The sequence below is a fragment of the Schistocerca piceifrons genome, chromosome 3 (genome assembly GCF_021461385.2).
Source record: "Schistocerca piceifrons isolate TAMUIC-IGC-003096 chromosome 3, iqSchPice1.1, whole genome shotgun sequence".
NCBI lineage: Eukaryota > Metazoa > Arthropoda > Insecta > Orthoptera > Acrididae > Schistocerca > Schistocerca piceifrons.
This window is the reverse complement of record NC_060140.1, coordinates 293,246,993-293,259,032: the sequence shown is the minus strand read 5'-3', so window position 1 is coordinate 293,259,032 and position 12,040 is coordinate 293,246,993. Positions and strand designations below refer to the sequence as shown.

The window sequence follows — 12,040 nt, the reverse complement described above, 5'->3', positions numbered from 1 at the left end:
ATCCTGAGAAATCAGTACCCAGAACAACCACCTCTGGCCGTAATAACGGTCTTGATACGCCTGGGCATTGAGTCAAACAGAGCTTGGATGGCGTGTACAGGTACAGCTGCCCATGCAGCTTCAACACGATACCACAGTTCATCAAGAGTAGTGACTGGCGTATTGTGACGAGCCAGTTGCTCGGCCACCATTGACCAGACGTTTTCAATTGGTGAAAGATCTGGAGAATTTGCTGGCCAGGGCAGCTGTCGAACATGTTCTGTATCCAGAAAGGCCCGTAATGGACATGCAACAGGCGGTCGTGCATTATCCTGCTGAAATGTTGGGTTTGGCAGGGATCGAATGAAGGGTAGGGCCACGGGTGTAACACATCTGAAATGTAACGTCCACTATTCAAAGTGCCGTCAATGCGAACAAGAGGTGACCGAGACGTGTAACCAATGGCACCCCATACCATCTCGCCGGGTTATACGCCAGTATGGCGATGACGAATACACGCTTCCAATGTGCGTTCATCGCGATGTCGCCAAACACGGATGCGACCATCGTGATGCTCTAAACAGAACCTGGATTCATCCGAAAAAATGGCGTTTTGCCATTCGTGCACCCAGGTTCGTCGCTGAGTACACCATCGCAGGCGCCCCTGTCTGTGATGCAGCGTCAAGGGTAACCGCAGCCACGGTCTCCGAGCTGATAGTCCATGCTGCTGCAAACGTCGTCGAACTGTTCGTGCAGATGGTTGTTGTCTTGCAAACGTCCCCATCTGTTGACTCAGGGATCGAAACGTGGCTGCACGATCCGTTAGAGCCATGCGGATGAGATGCCTGTCATCTCGACTGCTAGTGATACGAGGCCGTTGGGATCCAGCACGGTGTTCCGTATTACCCTCCTGAACCCACCGATTCCACATTCTGCTAACAGTCGTTGGATCTCGACCAACGCGAGCAGCAATGTCGCGATACGATAAACCGCAATCGCGATAGGCTACAATCCGACCTTTATCAAAGTCGGAAACGTGATGGTACGCATTTCTCTTCCTTACACGAGGCATCACAACACTGGTCGACATCGAAGCCGACATCTTGCACCAACAGTAACCTCCTCCTCATCCATGTACTGCTTCCCTCGGAGAACATCCTTCATTGGGCCAACAGATAGAAATCGGAAGGTGGGAAATCCAGCCTGTGTGGTGGATGAGGAAGAACAGCTCAATGAATTTTTGAGAGCACCTCTCTGGTGCCCGTATTTGTCTGCGTTGTCATGGAGAATTTTTGTGGCGACGAACGCACTGAAGCCGTTTCTTTAATTTCCTGAGGGAAGCACAATACACTTCAGAGTTGACCGTTGCAGCATGAGAGAGGACATCAAATAGTGTGACCTCTTCAGAGTCCCAGAAGACTGTCGCTATGGCTTTACCAGCTAGGGGTGCGGCTTTGAACTTCTTCTTCGGAGAAGCGGTCGTGTAGCGCCACTCCACGGATTGCCGTTTTGTTTCTGGTTCGAAATGACGAACCCATGATTCATCGACTGTGACGATGTTCGAGAAAACATGGTCCCGATCAGCCTCGTATCGCGCAAGCAATTCCTCACAGATGGTCCTTCGTTGCCCTTTATGGTCTTCTGTTAGGCAGCGAGGAACCCAGTGGGTGCACACCCTTGAGTAGTCCAACTGGTGGACGACTGTGTTCGCTTTCCTTGCACTGCCTCAGTTTCTATCTGAAATAAATGGTCAATGAGAATAGGTTATGTAATAAGAGAAACGATTGTACGTTTGGAGAATAGGACTTGTTTCTTATTAGACAGTTTCCGAAAGTGAAGTGATTGCTGCATCCCTGTAGATTAGTGGAATGTTCAGGTGAAACTAGGCCAGGTCTCCACATTGGAATCACCGATCTCAATAACGTTTTGCCGCAGTCCAGTTTCTGCTACAGTGGTGGAACTAACAACACAGGACAGAATAGCTTGGAGAGATGTCTTTGGACTGAAGATCACAACCAAAGCAGGCTGAAAGAGTAGTACCAAATATTTTAATATTTTAGAAAAACGCTTTCTGCTGTCGTAACGATTGAAGGAAGTGACTCTCAGAACACCAACAAAATTAAAAGTTTCAGCTACAGCATCTAAAGCAATGGGGTCTCCTGTAATCAAACGTCGCATATTCGTGTAATTGAAGCGGACAGCCGTCATAATAGGACGCAGTTTATCCGACGTCTGAAGCAGGGAAAACACGAGATGCAGTTTTATGCATATAACATTATGATTTAAACACGTCGGCAAGTCTAACTCGCAACATCCTTATAAATTAATTAGTTATTCGGCTGTCCGCTGCTCGTGGTCTCGCAGTAGCGTTCTCGCTTCCCGAGCACGGGGTCCGGGGTTCGATTCCCGGCGGGGTCAGGTATTTTCCCTGCCTCGAGATGACTGGGTGTTCTTGTGTCGTCTTCATAATCATCATTCATCCGCATTACGGTCGGCAAACCACCTCCACTAGGACCTTGCGTAGTACGGCGGTGCGTGTCTCCCGCATCGTTCCCCTACGGTCTGTCGCGGAGTATGGGACTTGATCATCAGTTATTGGGTTGGCGCATAAGTACATAGACTTTTTTCATAACACTAATAAACGCAACAGAAAGACATAACAGAGACTTCAGTTATCAATCATATATTCTCCTTCACTATTTACAACAGCGGTAACTTTTCGAGACCGTGACTGTAGAAATCACGTGGTTTTGAGGCAAGGAAATCGTCGAGTCCCGTCTGGAGCGCATTTTCATCCGGAAAGGAAGTTCCTTGAAGGCTATTCAATAGAGAGCGAAAAATGTGAAAATCTGAAGGCACAAGTTCAAGTGAATAAGTTGCTTTCGGTATGACTTCCCAACACTACTCCTGTATAGTGCTTTTTGTCAGTCTGGCAGAGTGCGAGAGGGCGTTATCGTGGGGTAGCATCACTTCACGCAGCCTTTCTGATAGTTGTTCTTGTATTGTGTCTGAAAAACTTAGCAGTTGTCGACAATAAATGTAAGCAGTGATAGTTACACCTCGGGGAAGCAATTCGTAATACTCCACACCGTCGCTGTTGCGCCGAATGCATAACGTTATCGTTTGTCGATGCGCAGGCCTTTGTACGGATAGTTGCTGCTTTGTCTGCCCTCAACTATTCCTTTCTTTTCCTTATGTTAGCATAAAGACACCAGTTATCATCGCCAGTAACGATAGTGGAAAGGAACAACCAGTGTTGTTCACGAGCCAATTGGTGACGAGCAAGCTGAGCTTTTGGTTTTGATTAGACCATGCGATACCGATAACCCGATTTCTGAACCTTCCCCATTGCATGCAAATGTCGCACAATGGTGCAATGATCACAGTTCATCAGATTTGTCAATTCTCGAGTACACTGTAGGCTAATGCGTTTAAATGATCTTCATCAAACCCCGAATGTCTTCCTGAACGTGACGAAACACTAATGTCAGAACGATCCTCCTTAAAACGAGAAAACCACTTTCTTGCCGCGCTCAGCCCCATGGCATAATCCCCACACACGGCGCAAATGTTTCTGGTTGCCTCCACTGCCGTCGCCCTTCTTTTGAAGTCAAACGGAAGAATATGTCGGAAATGTTCCGATTTCTGCCTCACTATCTCCAAACGACAAAATGACCATATATAAACTCAAATAGTAACAGTGAAATACAAATAATAAACGACAATCGATAAATATACCCATAGCAACCGGAATAGCAACACGCAAAACAAAAAGGCTGCGAACTTTTGTAACACGATAATACGATGGTTGGAACTTCAATAGTGGCAAGTATTTATTCACAACCGATACAAAAGAGTTACATGTTTGCACCTATTACTGTCCTTCAAAGTAGTCAACAGCGTTGTGTAGAACCCGTTGCCAGCGATGTGGAAGGCGTAGTACACCATTAGCACAGCCTGTTCTGTTGATGGTGCGAATGGAGCGGTCTACTGCCTATCGAACAGTTCTGAAGTGAATGCCACGAAGTGGTTCGGAATCAAATCAAAGTCACAAGGACTTAAGTCCGGGGAGTATGGTGCTTGCGCCCGTGCATTGTGGTGAAAAATGATGGGTGGGTTGCGCAGAAAGTGTCGTCGCTTCTTTCGCAAAGCTGGTCGCAGGTGATGCTCCAAAAACGAACAGTAATACTGTGCATTGACGGTCTGCCGTGGAGGAACGTAATGCGTTAGGATAACACCATCACAGTCGTACACGAGAATCACCATAACTTTACACCTCTCCATTTGCACCATCAACAGAACAGGGTCTGCTAACGTTATAGTACCCCTTCCACATGGCAACGGGTTCTACACAATGCTGGTGACTACTTTGAAGGACAGTAACAGGTGCAAACATGTAACTCTTTTGTATCGGTTGTGAATAAAGAGTTGCTACTATTTAAGTTCCAACCCTTGTACATTACCCTAAACTGCAGTTTCAGTAGTTTGGTTAACAAGAAAATTTGCGCTCATTATTAGGATGGGATATTGGAAGTATAACGTTTCATGAATTGACAAGAAGGAAGTTATGAGCATCTCGAGTGAAAGAAGGGATTGGTTGATAAGACTCATCCTGAGAAATCTACAGTTTGGCTATAGAGAGAAATGAGGGAGCGGTTAAAAATTGTGAAGGGAGACCAAGGTTTGAGTACGGCAAGCAGGTTCAAATGGATGGCTGTTTGCTCGCATAACTAATACCAGAAGAATAGAACAGAAAATTGAGGATGTGCTATATGACGATCAGTCTAGCTTTAGGAAAGTTAAAGGCGCCAGAGAGGCAGTTCTGATATAGCGGGTTGATAATGGAAGTTAGAAAATGGAAGTTAGACTGAACAAAAATCAAGACACGTTCATAGGATTTGTCGCCTCGAAAAAGCGTTCAAAAACGTCAAATGGTGCAAGATGTTCGAAATTCTGAGGAAAATAGCGATAAGCTCTAGGGAAAAACGGTTGCTATATAATATGTACAAGACCCAAGAGGGAACAATATGACCGGAGGACCAAGAACTAAGTGCTTGGATTAAAAAGGGTATAAGACAGGAATGCAGTCTTTCGTTCCTACTCTTCAATATACGTACATTGAAGAAGCAGTGACGGAAATATATGTAAGGTTCGAGAGTGGGATCAAAACTCAAGATGAAACGATGTCAATGATAAGATTCGCTGATGACATTGCTATCCTCAGTGAAAGTCAAGAAGAATTACAGGATGTGTTGAATGGAATGAACAGTATAACGAGTACAGAATATTGAGTGAGAATAAATCGAAGAAAGTCGAAAGCAATGAGAAGCAGCAAAAATGAGAACAGCGAGAAACTTTACATCAGGATTTGGTGATCACGAAGTAGATGAAGCTACGGAATCCTGCTAGCTAGGCAGCAAAATAACCCGTGACGAACAGAGCAAGGAGGATATTAAAAGCAGACTAGACCTTGCGAAAAGGTTATTCATGGCCAAGAGAAGTCTACTATAGTCCGAGCCACGAACGATGGCATTTCGCGCATGTCGAGTCACGGGCAGAGACGGCAGTGTTGACGATGGTTCAAATGGCTCTAAGCACTATGTGGCAATACATCTGAGGTCATCAGTCCCCTAGACATAGAACTACTTAAACCTAACTTAAGGGCATCACACACATCTATGCCCGAGGCAAGATTCGAACATGCGACCGTAGCAGCAGCGCGGCTCCGGACTGAAGCGCCTAGAACCGCTCGGCCACAGCGGCCGGCCTTTGTTGACGATTCCAAGCGATAGTAGCGGCACGGGCAAGTGCGTGCTTTCCACTTGGAGAAAGCGTATATCCTGCAAATTATGTCTCTTACTTACTTATGCAGAATTTATCACTTACCTCCACTATCAACAATAGCAACTCGTAGCAAATGGAATCGAAATTCACTAAACGACTCGGTACTACCACGTTTAATGCTCGCATTAGCTACGGCATTCACAGCAGAGCGCTCAGAACATACTGAATGTTCATCGGTTGTTGGAGTAGACGTGACATAGGTGCGCAATACAAGCTTAAACTCGACCGCCATCGTTCGTGACTTCAACAATAGTATCAAAATGTGACTTAATTTGAGGAAGAATATTCTAAGAACGGACGTGTGCAGCATGTGGAGCACGCCATTGTACGGCAGTGAGACATGGATTGTGGGAACACCGGAACAGAGGAGAATAGAAGCAGCTGTGTTATGGTGCTAGAGAAGACTGTTGAAAATCAGGAGGACTGATGTGAGACGAGTATATTTCTATTTTCTATTGTCAAACCACGATTTATGAAAGATGTTTATATTTTATTAATAGGCTTAAGTAGGAATAATTAATATTTGTCATGTTAGAAATAATTGTGGTATCAGGGAATGTCTGCACCGAAGTATTGTCGGCAGGAGAGACCGCACATTGATGTAATTTTAAAAAGGGCAGGAGAGACCGCGTATGGATACATTTTAAGAAAAGGGCGGGAAAGACCGCACACTGATACATTTTGTAATGGTAGCAGGGATTGTCTGCACCAGAAAGCATTGTTGGCGGGAGAAGGGGCACTTTAGCGTTCGTAGGAAGTCTGTAGTAAGCGAGATGTGAAGCGAGTCGGTAGCAGATCTGAAGCGAGAGATTGGGAGGAGCGGTGTGTCTGCCAGCCACCAGCTATGATTTACAAGATATTATAAACGGATGTACAGAGACATCAGCTAACTATTATCATAGGAACTAATATTATTGAATTATTTCTTTGAGAAACTCAAGACTACTGAAGGTATGTTTGCGCAATGCTAGTTGTAAGATTATTGTAAAAAGTAAGTCCCATTTGAACGTTTGTATAATCATTTCATTCAGAATATAATTCATTTTTGCCAACAATATTGCATTACTGATTATAATCCATCCCAAAAACCATCAACGTAAAAATTTGCAAAATTTTATTGTTGTCAAGAAAAAGTTACGTAACTTCAGTCAAATTAATTAAAGAATAACGTCAGCTTTGCTATTAAAGAATAACGTCAGCTTTGGTAATAAGTACAGCCACTTACTATGACAGCCTTCCAGCAGATAATTGAGTATAGTAAAACAGAGTAAGTATATTCATGTCGCAGTTCGATGTTGCAGTCCGATGGATATCCAGTAACGTAAAAAAAGGTAAGGAACAGTTTTGGGTTATTGCAGGTAACGACTGAGGGCCACGACGACGACACATTCTATGTTTCGTCGAAATAATCAGAAAGCAGCATCTAAATTTGTATGCGAACTTTGAGAAAGAGAATTAATTTCAAAGGGAAGATTTCATTTGTTATTATTAAGAAAGAGATAGAAATCCTAAGGGAAGGTTTCATAGGTTATTGTGGAAGGGAAAGTTGCGTAACAAAAGAGACATAGAGGAGACGGAAAGGTAAATAGCGAGGAGGTACTCCGTAGGTTCGGGGAGGAAAGGAATAAACAGAAAACAGTGACAAGAAGAAGGGAAGAATGATAGGACATCTGTTAAGACATCAGGGACTACGTTTCATCGCATTCGGAAGGACGATGGTTCAAACCCGCGTCCGGCCATCTTTATTTAGGTTCTCTGTGATTTCCCTAAATCGCTCCAGGCAATTGTAGGGATGGTTCCGGCGAAAGGGCACAGCCGACTTCCTTCTCCACCCTTGCCTAATGCGATGGGACCAATGACGTCGCTGTTTGGTCCCCCCTCCCACGAATCAACCAACCAACAAGTTCATGATACTAGAGGGAGCTGTAGAGGGTGAAAACTGTAGAAGGAAACAGAGCTTGGGGTACATCCAGCAAATAATTCAGGATGTAGATTGCAAGTGTTACTCTGGGGTAGGGTTACCAGATTTCGTAATGCCAAAAAGAGGTCTTTTCCATATTTTAGGATGAAAAAAAGAGGACACTTTCTATTTCTTAGATTTATTACATAAGAAAAAATAAAAACATTACACACATCTCACACACCTACTTATTTTTCATTTGACTGAATCTTTTTTAAAAGTTCCTTTTCTTGACACAAATATTTAAAAAAGTTCTTGCAATTCAAATTTCTAAAATTAAATTTCACCATTGCAATCCCGTTTACAGTGTCAGTAGTGAGTCTATTTCTCTCCTTTGTCCACTGTGCCTCTATTAAGAACAACAACCTCTCCACATAAGCATTATCGGCTGGCAACGCGAATAAGAATCGTGCAATTTTAATTAACTTGCTAAACTGTTTCTCACTGTTACACGACTCAACATACTTGCATCACTTCTTATGGGCCGGTTCTGATTTTCTATCATATGTGGCTATGAATTTTTTTTAAACTGGAGAACTGATAAAAGCACTTTTCATCGTCAATTTTAATATATTTATTCAACAAAAATATGATTGATTGTTCCACGTAAGACCACGATCTTCTTCTTCTTCTGTAGTGGCCAATCCAAGGATTGGTTTGCAACAGCTACAATGGCAGCTTGTCTCCATTCTGTGCGTCTTTCAGCTTTTCTCTTCATTTCTTTATAGGTGTTACATCCCACATCTTTCACGATTTGATCCATGTACCTCAGTCGTGGTCTTCCTCTTGGTCTTTTTCCCTCGACATATCCCTCTATGATTGTGTTCAGGAGTCCTTTATGTCTTAATAGATGGTCTGTAAATTGCACTCTTCTTTTAACAACGAAACTCCAGAAGCTTCTCTTCTCACCTGCTCTTTCCAGAACCACTTCGTTTGTGATATATCTGAAAAATCGAGCCACTTAAAACAAGAAAATTCACAAAATGGTTCCATCCAGATATTCAGGTACTCCAAACATCCTTCATAGAGGGTACCAAATTGGCACTTAAAATTCTTCACCTTCAAAGGATAACCATCATTTTCCATTTGAAACAACTTTCTTTCACACTCAAAGATATAAAATTTTCATCTTTTCTGTGCTGAAGGGAATACAGTACATTCAAGACATCGATAAGGGAGTTTTCTTCCTTTTCTAAGATACTAATACAATTAAGAAAAAATGCCAACTAATGATTGGATATGCCATAGATATAGCTCATTGATAGGGTCCATAAAAAACATTCTTTAGGACTGTTGGAGGTTTGTTTTGTGACAGAAAGGATTTCAGAGCGGGAAAGATCTCTCTAAGTCTCTGAATGGCTGGAAATAGTGACAGCCATCGAGTCCTTGCTATGGCTGAGAAGTTGTTGGTACTCTATTTCGACTAAATTACGAAATTTCTTTAGTGACTCTACACGGACAGTGTATATAGAAAAATGATTATATATTTTCATTATTAATCCTTGTAAGTCAATTTCTCCGCCAGATTCTGGGGTGAAAATGTTGGCACAGGAGAGGAATTCGTGGCGGGCCGCTTCAAACCAGTCAGAAGACTGACGAGTGAAAAATACAGGGATGAAGAGGTTTGAAGTAGATAGCCCAGCGTGGAGAGCGGCATCAGAGCAGGCGAAGAGCACAACAACCGTCAGTGGAGCTTTACTCGGCAGCGCGACTCACCGTCCTTGAGGATGTGCTTGCGCGGCTGGTCGCCGCCGACGGCGCTGCCCCAGAAGCGGCGGCGGTGGCGGCTGGTGTGGGTGGGCGCGAACACGTTGAGGCGGTGCCACGTGTAGGTGACGAGCTGCTGCTCGAGCAGGCTGGCGCCGCTGCCCGCGCTGCCCTCTGGCGAGCCGCGCTTCGACTCGCTCCTGGCGGTCGCTCGGATCCACTGGACCGGCTCCATCTGCATGTCCGAGTCGCTGCGACCGCTCAGCGCGCTCGTCGTCGTCCCATCGCCGCTCACCTGCAACACGCCCATTACCCCACACTCACTCTCTTATTCCAGATCCATCTGTGTCAATTTCTTACAAGGGAAACTCCCTAGCGCCCCCCCCTCCCCACTCAAATTCAATGGTAAAATGCCCAGTGGGAGCCCGTCAAAAACTGAACACAGTTCAAGTGTGAATATAGGAAGAAGGGATCTGTCTGATTCACCACTTGGTGCAACCAGTGGTTGCTTTAGGTCAATCCTTCCAAAACCCAGGCGATCATAGTAGGTAAAACCACCCCTTCCTTCCGCCTCCTCGATTTCTATGTCACCGTCTATGGCCGTCCTATCGCCCTCATCCCACCCTTAAGTACCTTAGCGTCACCCTTGACCGTCACCTCTCCTGGACCCCCCACCTCCGGAGGATCCGAGCCGAGGCACGCTCCCGACTCCATCTCCTCAAGCTCCTTTCTGGCCGTACGGGGGCTCTGGACCCCTCCGCCATCCTCCATACCTATAAATACCTCATCTGCCCTATCCTCTGCTACAGCCACCCTGCCTGGATCACCGGCCCCCCTACCTTTTACAAATCCGTTCAGATCCTAGAACGCCATGCTCTCCGCCTCGCCTATCACATCCGTCTCCCCTCCTGCACGCGGATCCTGTACGACCTTATTCCGTTCCCCCACCTCCTCCTTTTCCTCGAACGGATACGGATCCTCTACACCTCCTGTAAACTCGATCCTCCTCACTCGCTTGTCTCTCCCGTCCTCTCCCACCCCCGTCCGCTGCAGGGCCTGTATTCCCACATCCCACCTGCTCTCCATCTCTCCACTCTCCGTACCCTCTCCTGAGGTGGCTTCCACCAGCTCCCCCTCCCTGATGATGCCCTCCTCCCCTCCATCTACCCCTCCTACCAACTTTGACCCTCCCTCCCTCTTCCTGTGTTTGTTCCTTTGGGCACGTCTCTCCCTTCTCTCCCCCTTCCCTCCCTCCTCCCTTTCTCCCCACCCCTCCCCCGGGCTTCCCCTACCCCCATACCTCCATTCCTCCTACCATCTCCTCTGCCATTGGCGTCTTTGCTCTCCTCTCTCCCTCCCCCACCCTCTTCTTCCCCTCTCGGCAGGTCCCCGGACTCGCACACGTTCAGTGGACATTCGCGCACCGGAAATCATCGCCATCAGTTTCTCGTGTGTGTGCCATCGTGTTTGTGGTTTAGTGTTCTTCATCCTCACGCTCCTTCGTTCACCTGTACTGTCTAAGTCGTCAGTGTTCGTGTGCAGTGCCGACAGTTTTTAGTGTTTTTTCGTCAAGTGTGAACGGCTTCGTGTTATTTGTTTCTGTGTCTACTGTTTTTCGCCCCCCACTCTGTTCAGTATCTTCTGCGTCTCCTCTGTATTTTCATTGTTAAACTTGTGGCTGAAGAGCAGCGTAGTATGCTGCTGCCAGACCACCTTATGTAAGGTGTTTAAATAACAATAAAGAAAAAAAAAATACTGAACTGTGAAAAAAGAAGCGGAATAGAAATAGTGAACGGTTCCAGGCTGAAACATAATGCGGTCTCTCGAGCAGAGAGTCTTCTTCCCTGGTTAGGTGATCGGCATGCACTCCGAAAGTAACGCTCATGCGAAACCCAAGCCGCGCTTTTCTCACTTGACATCCTGAAAGCCACAGATCAAGGCAGTCACGTTAATGCACGATTTCGTCTACATCTTCACACACTACCCGATAAAAAGTATGCGGACACCCGTATGGAATGCAGCACTGGAAAGTCGGGAGAGTCGGACCCATCAACATATGACGTGGTTGGAAACATTGTTTTATCAGTAGAGAAGCTGTTACAACAAAATGGGTCGGTCATGAGAGCTGATTGACTTCGAACGTTCACTAAAGTGCGTGCGGCCGAGTTTAGGTTCGTTCTGCGCATCTGACGTCACAAAACACAGTCAGCCAATGAAACAGAGAGCGACGTTGCCAGAGCTCGACTGCAGTGCAGAGCACGGACGACTGTCTTCAGCTTTAGAAACGTTCAATCATAAATAAAGTAATTGAACAAAAGCAATGTCTTGATAGCAGACATTGTTTTATAGAAAGTTTGGAAAAGGCATTCTTTATACAAATTGCTTCATATTCTATTAATTAATTAAACCAAACAAGCAATAAGACTCCTAATTCAGGCGATAGCAAGGAAAGGTGTTTGTTATCATTCTCACTAACCGCTTTTTCGCAATAAAGGACAGTGGTAACTGTTTATTTCCTTTTGTACTTCGACGAAACATGAGTAATTCATA

At 45.3% G+C, this 12,040-nt stretch overlaps 1 protein-coding gene across 1 annotated transcript in view; it reads right to left on the bottom strand.

The window, feature by feature from the left end:
* The window catches only part of LOC124787826 (protein white-like), a 278,191-nt gene that overhangs the window by 100,003 nt on the left and 166,148 nt on the right, over positions 1-12,040 (bottom strand). Inside the window, exon 2 of the mRNA XM_047254761.1 lies at positions 9,500-9,785. Coding sequence (XP_047110717.1) covers positions 9,500-9,785 — 286 coding nt within the window. The remainder of the gene's footprint in view (positions 1-9,499; positions 9,786-12,040) is intronic.